This window comes from Nylanderia fulva, unplaced genomic scaffold, assembly GCF_048542155.1.
Source record: "Nylanderia fulva isolate GAGA-0341 unplaced genomic scaffold, ASM4854215v1 Scaffold74, whole genome shotgun sequence".
NCBI lineage: Eukaryota > Metazoa > Arthropoda > Insecta > Hymenoptera > Formicidae > Nylanderia > Nylanderia fulva.
The window spans coordinates 343,973-369,970 of record NW_028190851.1 but is presented as its reverse complement, the minus strand read 5'-3'; the positions used below and the strand labels follow the sequence as shown (position 1 = coordinate 369,970).

The 25,998-nt window shown below is 31.7% G+C and overlaps 1 protein-coding gene across 3 annotated transcripts in view; it reads right to left on the bottom strand.

Annotated features, from left to right (window-relative positions):
- The window catches only part of LOC114944990 (cell growth regulator with RING finger domain protein 1), a 37,252-nt gene extending 11,591 nt beyond the window's left edge, over positions 1–25,661 (bottom strand). The window contains exons 1-3 of one of the 3 annotated variants that reach the window (XM_029321062.2): positions 24,967–25,033; positions 22,227–22,346; positions 17,171–17,343 (exon numbers count right to left, since the gene is read on the bottom strand). In XM_029321062.2, coding sequence (XP_029176895.1) covers positions 17,171–17,343; positions 22,227–22,240 — 187 coding nt within the window. In that variant the 5' untranslated portion in view covers positions 22,241–22,346; positions 24,967–25,033. Of the gene's footprint in view, positions 1–17,170; positions 17,344–22,226; positions 22,347–24,966 lie in introns of all 3 variants that reach the window. The other 2 variants (XM_029321061.2, XM_029321060.2) reach the window with 2 other exon arrangements.
- Between the last annotated feature and the right edge of the window lie 337 nt (positions 25,662–25,998).

Below are 25,998 nucleotides of genomic sequence, written 5' to 3'. Positions count from 1 at the left end.
TATTTTTATTAATTTAAATTCTGAATTAAAACATAAAAGAAAAACTGAATCAAAGTACACAAAAATTATACTTTTTAAGAATGCTGAATTGATTTCCCCGATTTTTCAAATTATTCCGAATAAAATATGCGCAAACATCCTTCTCTTTTTCATCCTCTGATGCACAATATCAACTTTGATATTTGCTTCCTGCTATCTTTCTCGCTCTTTCCTTGTGCAACAACTCGCGAATGATTCGCAAATAAGTTTAGTTTTTATCTCTAGTTCTTGTTCATTTTGTGTTTAAAAAAAACTATCATCACGTCACATTGTCGGCAAACAGCTGAAAAAGAGATAGAATTATTTGTCGACAACACTTTTTACTCAACTTATCGAGCACGATTATGAATACGGTCAAGGTTCAATGGAAATGATCTGCAAATTAGATCATTTATAATGGCACTTAAATGTCATAATTAACATAATAATATAATGCGATTTTCAAATTAACACTATAAATATGATCATAAAAACCTCAAAACACAGAACTTTTCGTTTTTCAATTATATTTTTATAATATTATAATTATATATATATATATATATATATATATATATATATATGTATGCGTGTGCGTGTGTGTGTAATATTAAAACCTACAAGTTACAGAATATTAATACTAATAATAAAAAATAAAAATAATAAAATAATAAATAATATTGAATATTAATTATTAATAACAATTAATATTATTAAAAGATAATTATCTTTTATGCTTTAAAAATTAATGATTTTTTAAAAACTAATTGTAAGTTAAGTTAAAGTTAAAGTTAGTTGCTAATATAATAAAATTAATTTAGTTAAGTTAAAAGTTACGTGAGCAAAAAATTAATTCGGTTAAAGTTAAAATTAAATTAACGAAAGTTAATTTTTAAAAATATTATATTAAATTAGAATTTCGTTTGTTAATCCTATTACAATTTATAACAATTTTGATTTTTGAATAGATATATAGAAATATATTTTTTGATAATTACAATTGATGACAAATAAACATGAAAATTTTATATATATATATATATATATATATATATATATATAATAATACTTTAATTTTAAAACAATACGTTTATAAAAAACCAATAATGGTACTCAGAGATAAAGAAAAATTTAATTTAGGAAAAAAGTTAATAAAAGTTTAAGATCAAAAATAACTAGTTGAAGTTAAAAATTAATACATTTTAAATCAACTATAAGCTAACAATAAGTTAAAAATTATTAACATTTTTTTTAATTTTTAAAAGTTATTAACCTTTTTTAAAAATTTTTTATTATAATTAACTAGTTATTACCCAACCCTGATATATTTACGTACACATATTTTTCATGAATTTTCTGCCTATATATTTTCTTAATCGCCGATTATCGCTTTAAGAGGAGAATGAGATCAATGAAGCGGGTAATTAGAGCACATAACGCGGATTATTAATTCGATATCTCGCTTTACGCACCGATTACGCTCTCGGCAAACACACAATTCGAGCCCAGCCCCAAGAAGTGTGTAACGGCATGTAATGTGGCGCAATCGCCGCGATATATACAAGGCAGTATATGTGTAACTCGCGAGACCGGTATTTACTATCGAGAGCCTACGAATTTTTGTTACACACGGTGCGGCGCGTTTAACTTTTTCTCTCTTTTCTCAGCGCCCTCTTACCTTCGCGGAGAGAGAGAGAAAAGAGTCGAGAGAGGCGCTTCGCCGCTTAATTGCGCAAACACACTTCGTGTTTTGCAATGCTTCTCGTGTAATTCAACCATCCACCTGCACGGACGCCTGGATGCTCCTCCTTTCCGCTTGCTGGAGAACGCATCATCGCCAAGATCTCGTGGAAGGATCTCAAATAGAGAAGGACTCTCGGGGGAATCTTATACCAGTGCTCTTTGATGATTTTAAAATTAGCTATTTAGAGAAAGATGAGATAAAAGTATGTAAATTAATTTTAAATGATTTGGTTTTAAATACTATATATCTAACATGATTGAGTAATAACTGTAGTTAATTTTTCTCAAAAAATTTGATACTATATATAATTAATATTAATATAATTTTATTTTATTATATAGATATTCAAAAATAATAGAAAAATTTAATTTTTCAAATTTTTTTAAATTGTTCCTACCGTTAATTACTTTAATTTTCGAAAATTAAAGCTTCTCAAATTAAAAAAAACTAAATACAAAAATAAAAAATTACTAAAAATAGAAAATCGAATAATTTACAGATCCTGCAAAAAGTGTCTAAATGGACAATATTTTTATTTTCTGAATAAAAATAAGTAAATACATAAATTGATAATTTTATTTATTTTTCTCGAGAAAATTGATATTATATATTAATATAATATAATTTACAGGGTAAGTAATAACTAGTTGATTAGTTAAAAGGTAAAAAGTTAATAATTTTTAATTAAACTAGTTATTTTTTACCTTAAACTTATTAACTTTTTCGCAAGTTAAATTTTTTTTATTTTTGAATACTATTGTTTTTTAAAAGTTATAAACGTATTATTTTTAAATTAAAGTATTATTAATTTTTATGTTCATTTGTCATCAATTGTAATTGCTAAAAAATATATTTCTATATAAAAATCAAGATTTCTTTGTTATTTGTTATTATAAATTTTAAAAGAACAAACAAAATTTTAATTTAATATAAATGTTTTTAAAAATTAACTTGTGATTATATGATATAGAATATATTTTTTAATATATTTTTTATTTTATATTTTTTCAATCAAATATTCTTGTCAAACTATAATAAAACCACATCTTCGTTCATTAATATTGCATCGTTATTTATGTTTTATAACGCAGCAAATTAGATTAGCACAGATTCTATATTCGATATGTATGTCATTTATTTCTTATTTATTTAAATTGTCGTTGAACATGATCTACTACATTTTCTTGAAGAGAGAAAAAACGAATTTGAAGGAGAAATGAGAAGATAACTAATAAGCATAGCTGAAGCGGCCTGCTTTTAATTGATAGACGTGAACCTATACGTATGTATATAAGTCATAGACGTGGACATTTTTATGGGAGTTTAACGACGACGCGTTTTTTATGTATATCTCGTCCTAATTCGAATCCTATCGAGTATCCCGAACGCGAGAGACAGCGTTTGCGTGACTGCTTACTAAAAATTATTACGTAAGCAACGCGCTTTCAATTTTTTTCTTTCTCCCTCTCCTTCCATCATCGTCATGGTCCCGTTCCTATGATATGTTCAAGGGGGACCAAGGAAGTTTCCAGGTCGCGTCACACTTCGTTCCTATCACATTTTTCTTATCCAATTTTTTCTTTTTTTAGAGAGAGAATAATCTTTATTAGCTTTCTCAGCTATATTTGCAATACCAATATAATTTACATTAGCCTTACTTAACATCCTCTTGACGGCTCAATTTTTTATCTCAGCTGGTATAAAATATACATTTTCACTCTTTCAAAAAAACCCTTCTGTGACTCTAATTCTGAAATTGTATTACAAAGAGAGAGAAAGAAAAAGAGAATGATGGAAAAAATGACTGCAATGTTGTCTTTGAACGAGAGGAATCGTCTCCTCTAACAATTGGATGCTTTCCATTCAGTGACACAAATCTGTTTGTCTCTTTTTAACTGCACTAGTTTGGAATTTATCTTTTCATTCATCTTCTTTTGTTATATCTAATAAAATAAAATTATATTATATTAGCTTTCTCGAGAAAAATAAATTTTAAAAAATGTATCGATTTATGTATTTATTTATTTTTATCTAGAAAATAAAAATATTTTCCATTCGGACACTTTTTGCAGGACCTGTAAATTATTCGATTTTTCTATTTTTAGTAATTTTTTATTTTATTTTCAGTTTGTTTAATCCGAAAAACTTTAATTTTCGAAAGTTATTTACGGTAGGATAAATTTCTAAAAAAATTAGATTTTTCAATTATTTTCGAATATCTAATACAATTAAATTATCAGGGTTGGATAAATCACCGATTTTTTTAAACTAACAATAAGTTAAGTTAAAGTTAGTTGCTTATAAAATTAATTCTTCAATTATAAACTCTGGCTAGTGCAGCTAGAGAGAAAGGGCAAACCTTAGATTTGTGTCAATTTGTGCCACTAAATGGAAAACCCAATAAGTGCAACTGAAAAGAACAGATCTTCTATCTAATAAATCTGGCGCTCTAGGCTATGCTAAAACCAAATAGCTACTTAATTACAAGAATGAGATACAATCAATCAAATTCCTTCCTATATAGAGTAAAAAAGATAAACTCTAAACTAGTGCAACTAGAAACAGTAAATCTTAGATTTGTCGATTTGTGCCAATCAGAATGGAAAATCAGATAAGTGCAGTTAGTTCAGCTGAAAAGAACAGACCTTCTATCTAATGGTGCTCTAGATTAGACTAAAACCAAATAGCTACTTAATTACAAGAATGAGATACAATTGATCGAATTCCTTCCTATATGAAGTAAAAAAGATAAACTCTGAACTAGTGCAACTAGAAACAGTAAATCTTAGGTTTGTGTCGATTTGTGCCACTAAATGGAAAACCCAATAAGTGCAACTGAAAAGAACAGACCTTCTATCTAATAAATTTGGTGCTTTAGATTAGGCTAGAACCAAATAGCTACTTAATTACAAGAATGAGATACAATCGATCGAATTTCTTCCTTTACATGGAGTAAAAAATATAAACTCTGAATTAGTGCAACTAGAAAGAGCAAATCTTAGATTTGTATCACTAAATGGAAAAACCCCAACAAGTGCGATTAGGCCAGGATGAATCGAAGTCTAGGTTGCGGTTGAGTCTGACTGCCAAGTCGAGTTCGAGACTAGACTCGATTCGGCTCAAGTCCCACGTTGGGCTGGTAGCTTTCACTTTCGTTCGCCTCTCGGGAGAATTCTCGAGATCTCGAACGCGGATTTTCGCGTCGACCTGACCCGTCCCCGCCTCCTCCCCCCTTCTGCGAGAGAGGATCCTATCCTTCACCTCCTCCTCCATTTTATACTTTAGGTCGCGATTCGTTCCCGATTCGCGATCACAAAACCGGACCCTAGCGAGTCACAGCGTCTCGCGCCTTCGTTTATTTTTTACTCATTACACCTTCTTCTCCTCCGACAATCGGCGATATTTGTGTTCTTCAAGGATACTTGAACGGGTCTTTAAGCAGACGCGTTTAAAGCACACTCGTATAAATCAACCGCGATTTTTAGTTTCGCAAAATGAGCTTATGGAAATTGACATTTGTAGAGATGTTGAAAGAGCCACGAAAACTTTCGTTATTTCTCTCTCCCTTTCTATTCTATCCTCAATAATTGACAAACCCTAATCTACGTTCTTGATTACATTTTGCAACTGCATGTTGAATAAAGTATTTCTTTTAATATCGATTTTAATGTCCATTCTTCGTCGTTTATGAGGACAATTTGCTGCAGGGCGTGCAGTAAAAATAATTATATTTACAACCGTACTTTATAACTGTACTTTACGACCGTTAGCAGTGTTTTGTGTGTCGCTGAGGTCAGGATAAGCAAACCACTCGATTTTTTTCTTAGTCGTTCTATCGAAGATGATCTAAAGAAAGGACCGAAACCATTCAAAATAGTTATAGAGGAATTAAAAAAACAAGTCTATTGCGCTAATACCCGCTTTTATTAGTCCTTTCATATATACCCGACTTTGTAAAAATAATTCTATACCCTGTATTTTTTATATTCTTCACACAACTAATTCTTCTCTTGATATAGATATCTTTTCAGATAAGAAATTGCTCTTTCAGTCTGCTACGTCCTCTTTCATCTAAATTCCTGCAAATTAACATGTGTAAGCATATAAATATAACTCTGTATCTCATGTACTTGTTATATTCTCCACATAACAAACTAGTTCTTTTGTTGAAATAGACATCTTAAATAAGAAATTGTTCTTTCAGCTTCCTACCTTCTTTTTCATCTAAATTCTTGCAAATTAACATGTGTAAGCATATAAGTATAATTCTATATCCCGTATATTTTTTATTCTTTACACACCAAACTAGTTTTTTTCTTGAAATGAACATCTTTTCAGATAAGAAATTGCTCTTTCAGCTTCCTACCACCTTTTTATCTAAATTCCTGTAAATTAACATGTGTAAGCATGCACATAAGCATGTGTAAGGCGAGTCCTTCCATTCTCTCTTCTCCAAGTTGTGTACTTGAATCTAACTCGCGTCACGGTTGAGATGTCGTCTAATGATATTACTTGTTTATCGATTTCCATAACTCTGTTCAGAAACGATTCCTTTTCTGCTAGTTCAATCCTTCTGTCAGTGCATAATTATTCACCTTTCCATAATGTATCGATACCAACTGTGTTCTTTTGCATACACTGACAATTTCTTAGCACCTGCTGGGTCATACATTCTTTTCTGTTATATTTTAAAAGGTTTTGGAGTACTCTTTGTATTTTATTTTGGATATTAGGATGTCCATCATTGACAGAAAAGTTTATCCATAACTTGATTCGTCATCAGACTTAAACAGGCAGGATATGTTTGTGTTTGTGGTCATAATTTAACATTTAAACATGTTCTTGTATGTTTCAACATTGTTAAAAACTATTGTGTAATATTGTATTATAGAATTCTCACTTGATAAGGACCACAACCAAATGGTCGAAACGTCGTGAAAGTATTGAATAAAATTGCTAGTTACGTCGAAATCAATTTTGCCAAGTTTATTTTCACCACTAGCGTCCAATATTAATTTTGATTGATCTTAAACAGGCAGGTTGTACTGTTCCAGCGCGATCAGGATACGACTTCGCTAATGAAGTATAGCATGTTTCTCGAGAGAATGAAAGAAAAAAAAGTTCCACGTGGGCGCGCCGGTCGCCGGCAGATCAAGGTCGTCGCGATCATCGGCGGATCGAGAATGACCGGCTATGTCGATCTCTTTATCCCCGTGTAAGGTGCGTACGTGCAAATCCGCACGTTCCAGGATGCGAGCAGAACGCTCGTAAAATCTATGTTTACGATCTGGAATTATTTTGCGAGTCTAAAGGAATAATTTATTGCGATGAGATCGGTCAATCCCCCTCGATTCAACGTCCGAGGTAAAAAATTACGCGCTTTTGCACGAGATTGTTGCTCTTTTTTTGGATAGAGTTAATATTAATAACCAATAAAAGAGAGTGGGATGGAAATCGAAATGAAAATAATGAGTTATAAATAAAAGTTGAGCAACAAATATAAAATATAAAAGCAAAATATACATAAACTTGGGCAAATAATGTTGTTTTCTATTATAGGTTATTTTCAGGGAATCTTTTATCAGAGAAAATTCCGTTAATCACAATATGCAATTTTCGAGATATCGATTTTTGCAAGTCGCAGCAATAACAATATTTTCGCCACAATTGATGACACTATATTTAAGAAAAAATATATTTAGAATAATTTAATGTTATTTGTATGTCCGTATTATAAAGTGCTACATCAAAAAAAATTTTAACCTTACAAATTCATTTCTGATTAAATTAAAATTTGTTATATTAAAAATACACCTATCAAATTGAAAATCGAAAATAATTCTTTCCCAAAACTTATATATGGGATCTAAAAATGTTGTAAAATAAAATTAAAAAATAAGAATATTAAAATAAAAAGTCGAAATATTTATACAATAAGTTGGTATTTTTTACCTCAATCTTCCTTAATCATAATACATATCTAAAAATGTTGTAAAATAAAATTAAAAAATAAGAATATTAAAATAAAAAGTCGAAATATTTATACAATAAGTTGGTATTTTTTACCTCAATCTTCCTTAATCATAATACATATATTCATGCCAATTAAAATTATCATTCAGATAGCAAGCGTACATCATTTTAATATAATAGACAAAGTATTATTTTTGCCAAAGTATATTTTTAAAACTCTTATATTATTTTTGCGTTTATTTTTTTATAATATAATAGTTTTTTAACCTAAACTCGTGTAAAACCAAGTGACATATTTTAAATATTAGCATAAGATCAATTATTAATTAGCATAAGCAAAATAATAGTGTGATTATATTTAGATTTATATATAAAAGAAAAACGTTAAATATCTTAAATAATCGCATTCAGAGACATGTCTCTTAACGCTATTAATCGAATGATAAATAATGGAAATTTACCGATTTTTGTTTTTTTTTAAAGAAAAATATATTTACATAATACCTTGTATAACATTGTGTATTAATAATAAACTCTGTCAATATTATTTTAAATAAATATAGTGCAAATAAAAGTTTTATAAACTATTGCTTTTTTTTGTAAAAGCATTAATTATTGTAATATATATGTATTAATAAATTAGTTGATTCAACATTGAAATTATGTCGAAATAATAGTCGAAAATTCGTGAAAATTTTGTATCATTTCGATGTCGATTCGATCAAAATTTCAACTTTATTTCAACATTGGTTTTCGACGTTAATTCGACATCACAACTATACATTTCTGACTGGGTATCAAACGACGCGTGATTAGACGTCATTATGACATCATTTGACGTTTACTGACGTCAGTTTGGGCATATCTTTCTTTTTACTGATTTTTCAATGTTCTTGAGAGAGAGGGACACTCTCTGCATTTTAAAAAATGAAGGCAAAGCTAAAATTCCATGTCATCGCGACCGCGATCTGACCTGACAGGTCCAAACCCAAAATGGTTCGCGGATCCTAATCTCATTCGGCTGCTGCCGCTGATGCAACCGCTCGCGATTACGTAATGAGATTCGATAATCGAGCTGACCTATACCTATAATATCAGGTCCCCAAAAAATGCTGCCTCTCGGCGTCTCGACGCGGCCTCTAAAGGATACCGCATTCCGGAGAATTACAAAATCCGAATTCTCCCCGCCAGGGAGCGTTCGCGAAAAAAGGGTCGAGCTATAGATCGCGCGCGAACGAATGTTTTGAAATTACTAGCCTTTCACCGACGCAGCCTTTCGCGACTGGGGGAGGAGGTGGGAGGGAGGGGGCAGATAATAAACGCACCGAAATTTTCTTACGTTACTTGCGAAACTGGGTTAGGAGCAATTTTCAGCAACGCATAACTCTGTCCGCCGTCGAACTTCGAATTCAAATTTAATTCCACTATAGTGATAAACGGCAAGACAAGAAATTTCAAGATCTTGTCTTGTCTTGATTTTTCAAGAGATCACAAATTTCTTGTACTTGATAAAATCGAGATGAGACAAGATTTGTGCTTCAAGATCAAGGCAAGACAAGAAAAATCAATCAAGATTCTTGATAGCTGAAACTACAATTATATATACATTATTATGTATGTAATTTTAATTATTATTAATTGTAGTTATATATATATATATATGTAATTTTAATTATTATTAATTGTAGTTATATATATATATATATATGTAATTTTAATTATTATTAATTGTAGTTATATATATATATATATATATATATATATATATATAACTACAATTAATAATAATTAAAATTACATATATAATAATGTATATATAAATGTAGTTTCAGCTATCAAGAATCTCAAAAAAAATATATATATAACTACAATTAATAATAATTAAAATTACATATATAATAATGTATATATAATTGTAGTTTGAGCTATCAAGCATCTTGATTGATTTTTCTTGTCTTGCCTTGATCTTGAAGCACAAATCTTGTCTCATCTCGATTTTATCAAGTACAAGAAAGTGGAATAGTGATGGATTCAAGACGAGACAAGAATCGGATATACTTGTCTTAATTTTTTTCAATTAAGAATAATTCTGTCTTGATCTCGATAGTTAATTTCTTGTCTTTATTCTTGCAAGATTCTTGATACTTTTATAACATCTATAGATATTTATTTAGAACATCTTGATTTTATTTTTGAAAATTTTTATAAAAATTATCGAAAAAATATGTCTTTGACAAAGAAATGTTCACTAAAAACGCAGAAAAAATTTATGAAATGTTGTAGAAATTAATCGACCAGACTAGCAAGTAAATTATTTATTCAGCTTCACAATATAATATATATATATATATATATATATATATTATATAATATATAATATATATATATTATATTGTATAATATAAATATATATATATATTATATTGTAAAGCTGAATAAATAATTTACTTGCTAGTCTTGTCTTGAATCCATCACTATTCCACTCGAGAGAGAGAGAGAGAGAGAGAGGTTAGCTCTGAGAGAAATCGGTTGCAGTTGGCAGAGGATACGCGCGAAAAGAACTAATCTAAATATTGACGTTATTAAATGTCAAATAGCTCATTTTGACATCTAATAACGTCATTCGAGCTTGCTATTTCAAAAATGACGCAAAATGGATATAAATTTTAACGAAATCGAATAAAATCTGACTTCATTTATATACATATAATCAGTAAAAAAAAACTAACGTCATTTAATGTCAAAATGGCTCGTTTTGACATCTAATGACGTTGATTCGAGCTTATTACTTCAAAAATTATGCACAAGGGATATAAAATTTGAATAAAGTCGAATAAATCTTGAATAAAATCTGACTTTATTTAAAATTAAAGAGATGTCGCTCTGCGAAAAGAGGCTTGTGGGAAAAAAAAAATCAACAGAAAACTAAAATAATTTTGTAACCGGCTGCAAAAGCCGCTCTCTCATTATCACTGTACTGCACTCTCATTATCACTCACTCTTTCTCTCTCTTTGGTTTTCTTACGTGCGCGGATTACGGACACAAGACGGACTCGTTCCCGATGATGTATCAATGTACACGTAGCACTATTATTATTATTATTATTATTATTATTGTGTACTAAGGTGGGTGTGGGTGTTGCGATTAAATCAAAGAAGGGAACACAAAGACAGAAAAAAGCATAGAGGCGCGGGAGCGAGAACTGGACGACCATGGAACATGAAAGTGCGTCCCACATTCGTAATTCGCGATCTGATCTTTCGGGCGTGCGACATTTTTCGAACTCGTTTTTACGAGGGTTATTATATGTCGCAACTTCCCTCTCCTTCTTCCCCCTCCCTCCCCTCTTCCTCAACAGGTCCCGCGAGAAATGCGCCCGCTTGAAGGACGAAGATATAATTAAAATTTAGAAATACACATGAGAGAATTTTTTTTATTTTTTTTTTTTAACCCAAATCACGCAACGAAAAAATATACGAAATTATACAAAGGTCTATTTTTCTCACGCTGAAAGAATTTTGTTCCTCATTTCAGATTCGATATAAAAAATGTTACCACGTACGTATTCTTTCGTCATAATTATAGATTAATATGCATATTGTACGTTTTTTTTAGAACAGAAAAAAATTTCGAGGCTCTATTAAGACTCAATTTTAAAATCTACCTTTCAGTAGGCAACTACTCATCAGTCGATTTCGTAAAACTAACCTCATCTTTATTTTGGTTTATCTAGAACCCTGAAGCCCACATTGATCCATCCCACTATTGAAATCTGTAGATCTTTCTCAAGCAAAGAAAAAAGTCCTATTAGAAACTTGATTCTAGAATCATCAGTTTTTGCCCAATATTGTAAAACTCTATCACACCCTCTTTATTTTGGTTCACCTAAAACCCTAAAACCACATTGATTCATCCCACTTCTGAAATCTGTAGGTCTTTCTCGAGCAAAAGGAAAAACTCCTATCAGGAACTTGATTCTAGAACCAGTTATTGGCTCATATTGTAAAATTATCAAATCCTCTTTCTTTTTTTATTTATTTAAAATCCTGAAGCTACATTGATTCATTCCACTTCTGAAATGTGTAAGTTTTTCTTGAACAAAGAAAAAAGTCCTATTAGGAACCTGATTCTAGAATCAGTTATTGGCCCATATTGTAAAATTATCGCACACTCTTTCTTTTGGTTCATTTAAAATTCTTAAGCTACATTGATTTATCCCACTTCTGAAATCTGTAGCTCTTTCTCAAACAAAGGAAAAAGTCCTACCAGAAACTTGAAAGATTCTAGAGTCTCTCTTTAAGCAGCCACATTGCTATCACCCTAAATTATTTTTCGTCCCACACTATCCGTATTCTTCTTGATCACTTACATATTCTCCAAAATAAACACACACACACACACACACACAGTTTTGCGTAATCTTCGCACAATTTAATTTGCAGATAGATAGATACATTCGATACTTTGAAATGTCATGTTGCGAAATATTTCCTGCTATTCATCATTCTTTAAAATAAATTTACATTGCATTAAAAGTTCTCTTGCATCAGATCTGGCATCAGATTATCTTTCAGAGAGACAGAACGGTTCAAAAAATACTACGTATTTTTCTCGCCTGTCTCAGGACGAGAAATTGTTTTCAGATATTGAGAGAGATGGAAATGATTAAGACTCTCTTTCAGAAACATTCTGCTTAGACATTAAATTTCTACGCATAAAATCATCAGTTGTTTTCACATTTTGCCTCTTCCTAAATGCGTGTATTATACCGCGAATTACTCACTTTTTAACGCCTCTTTTCAGCCTTTAGGAACGAATCTCACACAAATCTCCCATTTTTTCTTTCAAATCGTAATGCAAAAAATCGCAGGTGTCAAATAATTACGTAACTCTCGATCAGCTCGAAAACTCGGTTTATTTTACAAATTCTCCCTCGGAATTCGCGTGCAATGAACCGATGATAGTCTAACACAGAATTGCGTGATTCGCGAACTTTTCGATCTCGAATTCAATTACGAAACGTAGAATGAAATCAGCGCACTTAGAGTCCTATACATAGAGATACACGTATATCTCTCTCTCTCTTTCCTATTGTTACGCAAAACCTCCTTCATGCGGGAAGAGCAAAATTATATGGTCATGTGAATTTCAATGCCGCATTAATTTCATTTTATGTGACTCACAGCTCGCCAAAATCGGTCGTAAAACGATACAACAGGATTCGAAATATAATAGAGACACAGCTACACTCGCTTTCCTTATTTATGCCGCTAATAATATGATATAATACGCCAATAACCTAACCTAACACAATAATAACGTAATATCTTGATAATATATATTATGTAATGTAATGGTAATAATCGCATACTTGACATACTTGCTTAGTCACTTGCAATAGCAAAAAAAAAATTATGAAATCAATAAACAGACGAAGGAAAAAAAATAATATGTGATGCATTCATTTGTAATGTATAATATATGGGAAATAAAAAATTGCATTTTATCTCTATATATTTTTTCGCTTAATTTTAGTCTTTCTCTTCACTTTTTTATTGCTTTTTAATATATTTATATTTTTGATAGCTTTAAGATATTTAATTCTCGTGAATACGAAACATTATTATATGTATCAAATTTCCGCAAATAGCAAAAGTAGCCATTTTGACATCGAAATAACGTAATTTGTCATAATAATTATTATTGCTGGATTATTTTAAATAATCGTCTTAAGCTAACAGTTTAAACGATTTATTATAAATGTCGGAAATACTGATTGATTTCCTTATGTCATTTATCATCAAGATGATATTAAAATATGAAAAAAAGATATCATCGAGATTCACATTTGCGATTCCGTTAAAGATTATAATAAATAACTCCTGAAAAGAACATAATTCGTCATCTGTTCTTTCTCTCTCCTTCTTACGAACGCGAACAAAAATCATCATCGCGCCGCGTATAATTAATTCGCGCCTATGCAAATCGAATACGCAATCGAAAAAGAGGAAAAAAAAAACATTTTCAGGCACACGACGATGACGTTTTCGCGATTTCTCAAGAGTGAACTTTAATGTCAAGTTTAAGCAGCGCGGCGACGTTTCGCAAACCGAAACGTTTCATCGCGACATCTCGAAAGAGACGCGTATTTGACCGTCTCTCCCGGACCCGATATTATTCTCTCTCCGCGGGATCGCGAAATCGCACGAATTGCGAAAGGCCCGCAACAGCCGCGTAACGTCGACGACGACGATTGAATTGCGCGCGCGCGCGTGCGCACGGGAGAGAGAAGATCTCCGGTGGACCTCTGCAGTTGCGACACGCGCACGCAATTACGCAACCTGCATATAACTTGCGCCGGGTTATGCGCCAACGTTACGTTGAACACGGACACATACATATATATATATATATATATATATATATATATATATATATACGCGCGTACGTTGTACGTTTACCATAGACCGAAGAACCGACGACATCAATTTTCCTCATATACAGAGTCTAGAAAGTAATATCATATTTTTGAAAAAAAATTAACATTTTTTAAAATATTTACTGTTTTTTAAATATACTTTTCTATTTCTCCATATGTAAAGTTCGAGATTAATTTATATATGGAACTTAGTAATCTCAAACCAAAAGATATAGTTCCGAGGAATTAATTTTTCGCGCTTGTCCTCTATTGGCCGATTTTAAATATCATATTTATATTATTATTATTAATATTGAGAGCCAATAAAAATATATTATATATATTTCGTATCTGATTTTATACTTTTCTAAAGTTGATTAGAAACTGAATTACACTCTGATACACGATGCAAGTATAAGTCTTTTTGACATCGTTCGACGTCACTGACGTCATTTTGACGTCGAATGTCAAAAAGATGTATGCTTGCTAGTTGGGATGTCTATTAATATCCCAAATAATATCATATATTTATGATGTCATTAAACGTCAAAATGACATATGTTTTCTATCTGGGATAATATAAATAAATATAAATTATATTAAATTTAGTTTCGTTGGGATAACGCACTGTCATCCGCGATTTGGCTCTTATTGCCTGTTTGACACTTTAAATTTATATTTATATTACAGAGCCTTGTTAAAAACTCTTCATTTATACACGCTGCCTTAAAGGTGTTTGTTTATCAACATTATTATTATATATAGCAGAGAAAAGTATAGAATCGAAAGGATCTGAATAGCTCGTTTGAAAGAGCAGTCGCCCGGCAAGCGAAAGATCTCGGGTTCGATTCCCGATTCAGCGACATTTCAGCGCATTCTTAATTCTCAGCTTTGTTATATATGTAAATCGACCATTCGAGAACACCATGTTTGTTTCGAAGAATGAAGAAGAAAAACAGAATAAATTGCTTCTAGATATACATGTACATATATCCGTGCGTGTACTTGGAGCATATTTTTCTTCAACACCCGTGCGCTTCTGTCTTTCACAGAATCGGGCTTCGCGGAATCAAGGGCGATCGGTGTTTTCGAATTCCGTTCTCGTGGGCGACCGTGTAAGACCCTGAGGGTTACACGTTAAGGTTCTCTCTCTTCGGTGAAGTCTCGTTTTTTGAGGACGCCATGTGATCTGGTCGAGTATTTTCCGATGATGCGACGACGTGCGATTCGGGATTAATATTAATCATTTTATAAACCAATGCTTTCTCAGCCAGCTATTTTCTTATTTTGTGAAAAATAAAGAATATATATATAGAGAGAATATATATATAGAGAGAATATATATATATAGAGTATATACATACAATTTTATATATAACAATAATGTATTCTTAACTCTATTAACAAGGAAAGAGTTGGGACTTTGCACATAAAAATTGCAAAAAGTTTTTGGATTTCCAAAATTAAAAATGGCAGATCTATTTTGTGCGATTTTAATTCCGCCATATTGTTAAACACATATCTGATATATCGAGATAAAATAAGGTAAATTTTTAAACCATAAAAAATAACATTCTGTAATTCTTAAGGTTTTAGTATAAAGATGCTAAAGGATAAAATTTAACTATTAAAAAATGAAAAAAGTCGATTTTTGCAATAATAAAAGTAGCTCATTCGACATGGAATGCTCTATATATATAATTCGAATGAAATAATGAATCATGTTTAACACGTTCTATACTGAACCGACCTTAGTAACTTTCCGTTCATGATGTGTAAATCGCACGCGCTGCACGTGACCGATAGTTCTGCTTATACGTGTTTCATAATATTTTCTTCAGAAAATCATCGCAAAAAATATAAAAAAACACAATAATTCAGAATACAGTCATCATAAAACAGAAAGAAAAAAATTGATTAAATAAAAAATCAAATTTTGAGATTATATATTACCGCTTATCACGCGACTATGTGTAATCAAGTTTACCATCAGGTTGATGCAACAGTATGAATAAATTAGACTTTATAAAAAAATAAAAAAAAACGATGAATATGAGAAGACTTTCGGCAGAGGTGAACGTCGAGCGATCGCTGAATGGTTGATAAAAGTCAAGCGGCTCGCACGTCAAGTGACCCAACGATACAAACGACACGCGGTCAAGGTGGCGTTTCGTAATTCAAAGCTGTGGACCTCCGTCGCTGCTGGCATCTGGCATGCCAATTACACGCGACGCTCTCGTCTTTTTTCTTGTTACGCACGGCCTATCGAGATAACCCACTTTCCGCTGGCCGATCAACGCGCGCGGACCGGTCGGATCTCTTTCTCTATCTTTCTCTTTTTCTCTCTTTGACCAATTAACCCTTGATCTACCAGAGCTGGTTCGGGTCGATCTTCGCGAATTTCTTTTTTACGCAAACCAACATCTTCTAAGAATTTTATTGCCCAATTATGGTCAGGTGCGATTGCTCCAATGATGAAACCAAGTTAAGGCACGTTCAAAACGCAGTTTGCGGACGCAGAAAACGTGGACGATGCGTTTGCGGATCACAAATGACCTAACTTCTGTCTTATAAAATTATAAAAGACAGTAGAGCTTTAATAACCGCTATAGGATTAAATAGTAAGTCATAATGCAAACACATTTATATCAAAAAACATTTAAAAATCAATCTTACTTATGCGCGAAGGACGTGACGTGGCACTGAGAGATCGCCAGACTGTTGACAATTGTAAATTGCTTCTTATTGTTTGCAGTTTTATGATTGATTAACGCAAACGCAAAAAGTCAGAGTTAATTTATCTTGTCGCGGCATAGGATTGATTCGAGTCTCGCGCGCGATGACATTTCATTCCGCGTCCGCCAACTGCGTTTCGGCGACCTATGTCGTAGCCTTTCGAGATAGAATCTGTTACAAGATGCATCGCGTGCCAAAAATGCAAACAATGGTTGTAAATCAGGGATTGACCCAGTCGTGGATCAAGCTCGAGGAAACATAAAAGAGGACACAAACTTACCGGCGTACGTGCTCTTGAAGCTCTCGTGGAGCTTGAAGGTGAAGGGAATGTGGACCTTCATCATCTCCATTTGCGGTATGCGCGGCGAATGCGTTATCACACCACTACCAGCACCAGCGCCGCCGCCGCCGAACATCAGGTCGTCGCCGTGGACGCGTAGCACCATCATGTTTCTGCAAATAAGACAAAATCCTCTTTTTTAGATCCATTCTTTGACCAAAGAAGCTTCCAAGACACTGCCATGAATAGGCAATCGCTCGGCAAATAATATCTAAGCCTTTCGCGAGCAGAGAGAAAAATATCAAAACCCTTAAGACCTCCCTTTCAGTAGGCAGCCACTCTGCCGTTCAGTGATGCCACTGAAGCTTGTTTCTACCAACATCACTTAACTTAAATCTCCGGTTAAACTATATCTTTGTCTCTTTTTATTCGAAATGTTGATAGAAATGGGCCTGAACCCCTCACCATATCACCCATCATGTTTCTGCAAAGACAAAATCCTCTTTTTTAGATCTATTCTTTAATAAAAAAGAGTTTTGAAAGACTGCCATAAATCGGCAACTGCTTGGCGAATAATAATATCTAAGCCTTTCCTGAGCAGAGAGAAATATATCGAGACCAAATACTTGATCCTTAAAACCTCCCTTTCAGTAAACAGTTACTCTGCCACCGAACCATCCATCATATTCTTTCTTCGTTCGTTTATTATATTCTCCACAAATAAAAAGCGATCCTTTGACGTTGATCGTGCTTGCGTCTTCTGCGCGCTTCTCATTATTGTATTATCGACAATTATCTAAAGTGCTGTGCAATCTCGAGACCGAACGTGATGGTTCTCGAGTTGTCGGACACAAGATTGCGACAGAATTTTTGCATAAAACCGGGAAAGTTGCTCGCGCGCATACGGTTTAGTTCGAGAATTATCAACTTTACATTGTTTTTAAGCAGTCGAAGTGGTTTCGCGAGAAAGAGACGCTTCGGTAACGTCCTTCGACCAGATTTTCGGCGTATTTAGCGTTGCCAATTCAGGACATGTTTCGGGAAAGGCCCTCTTAAGGTCGTAAATATATATATTTGCGACGCGATTCATTGAAAAATTGCAATTTGATTTAAGGAGTTATACCTACCTGTGAGGTAAAAAAAAACATATTTTTAGGAATTTTTTTTAACTGAAAGATTTTTTAAAATAAAATATTAAAATGCTCTCGCTGATATCTTTTTTGTTTTTTAATATTTTGTAATAAAAAATACTATAGAATCTTCTAAATATATACATTTGAATGATTAATTATTTTAAAAAATCTTTCAGTTTAAAAAAAAATCTTAAAAATACATGTTTTTTTCGACAGGTAGGTATAACCCCTTAAGAGCCGATTTTTTCAACTTCTTGGTAAGTTTTACCCGACAAATAATATATTTTCGTCTCTTTTCAGATAAATTCTAAAAAAAGAGACGAAGATATGCTACCTGTTGGGTAAAACTTACCAAGAAGTTGGAACAACCGGTCCTATATGAAGGTGAGAAATAAACAGGGTGTATACTCAAATCTTATAAATAAATTCCATGATTTTCCAGGTATTTTTGTCCAAAATTTTAAGTAAAATTAAAGTAATTTAAAAAATTTTAAATAAAATTTTAAATTAAGATTATTTTTATAAATATAAATTGAGTGTTAAAAGGCAATAAGAGCCACATCGCGGATGACAGTGCGTTATCCTAACGAAACTAAATTTTTTCGTTAGGATTAAAACCTGTGCACAAGCACAGTAAGTTTATTTTTGTTATACATAATTCTTTAACACAAATAAAATATTTTTTCCAAAAATGTTCTTTCCTTCATAATTGTCGCAATAACATCGCGTTTGGCTCTATTGGTCGAGAAGGAATCAAGTGGAGATTGTGGCTTTAAAAATATTTTTTGATATAATAATAGAATATTATATTTTATAATAAAATATATTTCAATATACTTATTAACTTAATAAATTTTATATTCTTTAAAGGTATACTGGAAAATAAAATCAAAGGAGCAATTTTTTAAAAAATTTCTTTGTTCAAAATAAATTCCAAAGTATTCCAGAATTTTTCAAGGTAGAAAAAAATTCCCTGAGAATTCCAGGTTTTTCGAATTACCAGATTTCTTTTTATTATTCCTCATAGAGGAAGCTGTGTTTTCATAAAAAAAAATTTATTTTCAGATTTTTATGTCAATGTATTCAAAATGTTCCAAAACGTCGAAAAATCACATTTTTTAAAAAATATCCGTATTTTTAGATTCTTGTCGCAAAATTATCATTGCTCTTAATTGATCCTCAGATTTTTTGAATAAGTTAATATAAATTAAAAATAAATAGCGGATAAATAGGTATATTTACGACACTATTAAAACATCGTGAAGATTCCAATCGGTGACAGAAAGTTAATTGAGCAATTAGGAAAATTAATCTCATTGAAAGTCGATCGCTAATTTCAGAGTCGCCGTCGGCGACTCTGATTCAACAATTAGCTAACATATAGATACATCGAAACGAACAAATATAGAAGCGATCGTGCGAAAGATTCGATTAACGTGCGAACGATTTGTAAGTCAAAGCCGATGACTGCCAGTAACCTTGCGACCTTGAGACGCGAAAGAAATATATGTACGTGACAAAAGTAAGGCTACAGGGAGAGAAAAAAAGAGACCGACAAAGGATCGCGAAGTCACGTGACACGATAATTGCCGAGAATTAATTCGAATCTCAAGATTAAAAATAAAGAAACAGGTTCTTCTTTCATCCTCGCATCCCGGATGTTTAAACTATGTAAGGTAAAATATATATATATATATATATATATATCTTGCGCGCGTTAATAAGCGTGGAATTTAACAAATTAATGTTCTCGTAACACGAGTTACACCCAATCTCAAGATTGTAATCTTTTAATTTTTTAATCACGCAATTTTCTTCTCGCGAACTATTTATTCACAGAGAGAATTTTCTCATAGAATTTAGCCTGTGAAATTTATGGTAATCCTGGGACAATATAATAGAAAAATTTTATAAGAATTTCTCTGATTAATTAATAAATATTATATAGTATTTCATAATTAATAAATATTATATACTATATAATATTAATAAATATTTATAAATAATTATAAATATTATAGATAATATAATATTTATATATAATTCTAATATTTATCGCAATAAAAAATATTAATATCTAACACATTAAGATATAAAATACGTTCGATTAATTTTACTAAAATATATAGTAAAATTTCAATAATTTTAAAATATATTTAAAACTTATGATTCTCTTTAAGTGTTTTAAATAGATGTAAAAAAATTGATAAACGTATTAAATATTTGATATACATTTTATCATGCAGTAAAAATATTTTCAATCTAGCTTAAACGTTCAATAATTCTTCCATAACTTCAATATGAAGGTGACAAACTAAAAAATCACAAACTTATATCTTACATATCATGTATAGTATTGAAACGAAAACTTGTAGAGAAAATTCTTCTTTTTCCTTCAAAGTTTGCCGATCTAATTTTAACCCGCTATATAAAGTATCTATTCTTTATGAATTAAATTTCAGTGAGAAACACAAAAGTTTCTGAAGCTTCGAATCTTTCCAAATTGAGAAATCTCCTACGTGAGAGAACTTTGTGTCTGAACTTTGACTTAAAGGAATTTTTTTTTCAACTGCATCGCGAAAAAGCAACGTCTTTCATTATTGTAACACTTGTATCGAAACAAGTAACCTTTTTGACGTAACTTACTGTGTGTATAAATTTATCCCGCATATATTTTTTGCAATTTTTTCGATGTTTACGACTTGCGCACGTTGCGCCACGAACATCTATAAAGTTTCATAATAAAATCTCGCAAGATATCGACGTTAGAAGGGGAATGGCATCCTCTTTGCCCCCGATTTTCTTTCTCTTATTGTAAATTATATAATTATTATATTTAATTATACGTAATATCCCTATATGCAAGTAGCAAACTGACAATAACGTCGTTTTTGACGTCAAATGACGACATTTTGACGTTTAATGACGTATGCTTGCTACTTTGGTAATTTATATCAATTATATTATAATTATAAATTGTAATTGACATGTACAACAAAAATATGAAGGTCGTGTAAATCTGCTTATTAAAAATATATTAAAACTTGACGATCTTTCGGCGTGATATGTTGATTATTGTCTCGTACTTTCAATCGTTTGACTTTTATATATTTATATTCTATTTAATTTTAATAATTATCGACAGTATTGTTTGTATGAAGATTTAATTTTAACCTTCAGTTACCTCTCTGGGTTACGTTAACCCATATCAAAAATGATTTTTTCGAAATTTTAGAAGATCACTTTTCATTTTTTCTCAAATAACTCGAGTCGTAGAAATCTGGTGACATTTGTACCGATATATGCTTTTTTCTTACTGTCTGGCGTATCGATTGAAAAAAAATACTTCAAAATAGCTTCATTAGATCCAGAAATATAAACAATAAAAGACTCTGGGTTACTCTAACCCATAAGTGGTAAAATAGGGTGGCCAAAAATGAGTAGTAATTGAGGGTTAATGATATACATATATTGTAAGTAATTTAGTTATTGTCAATTTTTTGTCATTTATTGAATTGTATGTTAATAATTATATATTTTAGTGTTCACTCGAAAAGAACCACAACCACATGGTCGAAACGTGGTGATTTAATAAAGGAAACATTACGCTAGTTTTGGTTCATTATTTCTACTCTCCTATTACAATTATAAATTATCTTGATGCTTCACGCGATTAAATCGGCAAAATTTTTATTGTATTAAATAAAAAAAACGTTTTTTAATAAAGAATCGCAAAAGTTGAAAGAGAAAAAGAAAGAGAAGAAAAAATACAAGACGAGAAAAATTCCATCGCTCGCGAAGTTTCATGATTTACAAATAGTGCGACTTGGCTTTCGAGACTTGGTGCCTACTTTCGAGACTCGAATCCCCCCGTGTACGAAAGTGGCTGCGTCACTCGAGAAAATCAGAAACACTTATCGCACCTTGTCGTCGTCATCAGCGTCGTCGTCGTCGTCCTCGTCGTCGTCTTTAAAGCGCGGAACTATCTCGACCATCTTACGTCTAAATTGTCAACTTTCGAACCCAAGTCTCGCTTCCAGCTTCTGTATGTAATAAAAAATTAATAAAAATTAAAAAAATAAAAATAAATAAAAATAAAAATATATCCTTCGAATTTTCTCCGATTTCAAAAACGTGTCGAATGGTTTTAGAATAGAAGAAGTGGTTCGGTAATTCGCGATCAGCTGACAGACTGCAAAGCGATCAGCTGACCTTAGATTCAAGAACAAGATTCTTCAAAAGCGTCTAAAAAATGCAGAATTACCGAAACTGAAAAAAGTGACAACAAAATTGAAATTTATTCAAATAAATTTACATTTTACAAAAATTATACTTATTCAGAAATTATATACTTTTTCAGTTTGTAATCCTGCATTTTTTGCTTTTTTTATTATGCACGTCTACCAAATTTGAGAGATGTCCTAAAAGTCTGACAGTGAGAGAGATTAATGATATTATAGAAATTTACATTTTGTTATAAATAAATTATTTCATAATTACATTTTTTCAATCAAATCCTGCTAAAAATGAGTATCCTAATGAAGCTACGCTTGAAATATAAATATAAAATATTATTATGGTAAAGAAATAAATTATATTCGTTCAATTTATCACACAAAAAATCGAATATCCTGATTATTATTTATTAAATAAATTATAATTCCAACATTTATAGTAAACATTTTAAAAAATGTTGCTCTTGCTATTTATAATAAATGAATGTGTAAACAGATTTTTATTTTATATTTCGATGTTACAATATTTATATCAGGATTTATAAAAGAGAATAACTTAAAAAAACTTGTTGCATTAAGACAATTAGATTTGATATTAACTTTAAATTCTTTACTGTTTATCGTTTATTGACTCATGCAATTTTTGAATCTTTGTTATAAATGTATATGGTAGAATTATAATTAATTTAATAAATAATAATTAAGATATTCGACTTTTTTATGTGATAAATTACTTAAATAAACTTATTTCTTCATAAAAATTTATAATTTTATACTTTAAGATTATCTTTATTAGGATACTCATTTTTAACAGGATTTAATTGAAAAATTTTATAAAAATAAGATATTTAATAAATGTAAATTTATTTTAATTAATTTTAATATTACTGCCACTTTTTCAATTTGTAATCCTGCATTTTTTTCCTTTTTTTATTATGCACGCCTAGAAGATTTGAGAGATGTCTTAAAAGTCTAAGAGAGATTAATGATATTATAGTCCTGTCATCAATTTTAATTAACTTTTATTGTTATCTCAATCATCATGTTAATCTGTTGTTAATCAAAGCAATTTAAATTCGCTATACTCGAAAAAAGCACTAATAATAAATATAGCTCGTAAATAAGATTTAGCAGATATTTATCAAAAATATCAAATATGAACGTATAATTCACAAAGAAATTAAAAAAAGTACAATTTATGACTTTTTTTAGAGGATTATAAATCGTGATCTTTCTTCTCGCTCAAAATTCGAAGAATAAATACGCAAAATAAATTATATACCTATTTTATTATAATATATTATATATATATATATATATATATATATATATATGTAATATATATTGTATAATATATTATATCATAATATAATATTTATATATATCTTAAAAATGTATTTTTTTATATTTTATTTAAATTATTATAATTTATTATATTTTATATTATAATATTTTATAAGATATTTTATATTATAAGAATAAATATGCCAGTACGCGATATTATAAACAAATGCGATCCTCTTTTTCGGGAAACGATATAATTACTCCTATTATCGAATTAAGTGAAAAAAGAATCAATACGAAAACGAACGTCAGTAGATGATTAATTAGAAATATGACGTCAGGAATGTGGAATTGACCAAAGATGCGCTTGTGTCGCAAATTGTATCACGTATCTCGCGACCTTGACTGAATTCATCGTCAATCACAAGAAATATTCTAAGAAAAAAAAAAGAAAAAGGAAAAAGATATACGGACGTTAACCTCTCTCTTTTCATCGACGCGCTAATCGCCAATTTGATAAGCGCTCGATTCGCGAGGAATCGACGCGTCTCGGCGCGATGACTTATTCAAGTCGCGTGACTTATTTAATAACCCAGCAATATCGTGCTGTCGTGACGTCACCGAAAAAATAGATCGAACGAACCTGACGGCACGTATATCTTCCTTATCTCGCTAGTGTACAATATATACACAGAGACGAAATATCCAGTTGCGTCGCGAGAAAAGGGTTAAACGGGGAATCATCCTGGAAGAGAGCTATATTCAGGTGGCAAGACATCATTTGACATCATTCGATGTCATTAAACGTCTAAATGACATCATTTTGACGTTTAATAATGTAATTTACGTCATTTTGACATTTAATGATTTAATTTACATCATTTTGACATTTGATGATTTAATTTACGTCATTTTGATGTTTAATGATTTAGTTTATGTCATTTTAACGTTTAATGATGTAATTGACGTAACTGACAAAACTGACATCATAAATGTCAAAATAACGTCTAATGACATTTATTAAATGTCAAAATGACGCCGATGATGACGTCTGACATTAAATGTCAAAATGACGTCATTGACGTTTAATGACGTCAGTTTGCTGCATGGGAAGAGAGAGAACATCACATTTGCGTATACGTACCTCATGATAAATAGAAAGACGCCGCAAAAGCATATCAGCACCGCGAGCACCGAGAAGATGTTGGACAGCTCCGCGACCGACACCAACATCGCCGTCATCGTGTCGCGTGATTCCCGCCGTCGTCGTCCGCCGCCGCGTCCTCCTCAACACCGGGGTGGTCTGCGCCGCCCGCACACATGCACGCACAATACGCACACGAGACGACGAAGCGCACACCTCCCTTCCTCCTCCTCCTCCTCCACCTCCTCCTCTTCCTTTTCGCTCAACTGTCAACCGTTCTGTTCGCGTTATTGTCGTCGTCCCACGTTCTCGACTTGAGAGGCGCTTGACGAGCGCGCCGTCGTCGACACCTCCGCATCGACGACGGCGACGACGTTGATGGTGACGAGGACGCTTTACTTATGCAATTCGCGCGGCAGACGAGACACTGCCAGCCGAGAGTTGACACGTCGCGTACTCTGACATGAGTCGCGAAGGAAGGGACGCGGCGCGAGGGATGTGATAATTTGTTGTATGCGCGGTTGAAATGGGAAAGAGAGATGAGAATGGTGAATGACGAGCGACGTACGATTCGTATCGCCCGGCGGATGAGACGAGACTGACTTCACGCTGCGGCGCCGTGCGCCGCTATATTCACGGCGCTCGTTGACCGCGCAGCCGCGAGAGGACGCCGCCGTCGCCGCATTTACGAATCGAACAAAAATTTTATTATAAATATATATGCGTATCGAATAAACATTCTCTTGATCAATAGCATTATAAATCATAAGGACTATTATTATTTTATTTATTATCCTTATATTTTATTTTCGCGATTAATTACAGATACATATCAGTATATATGCAATAATTGTGTAAAAAATATTTCGCAACCGACATTTTTCATCATTTTAAAAATCATTCAAAATCATTTAAAAATCATTAAAAAAAATTAATGTCACGATGTTTCAATATTTAGAAGAATTAAACATTTTTCTTCATTTAAATTGTCGATCATTTAAAAAAATCATTTTACAAAATCAATAAAATAAT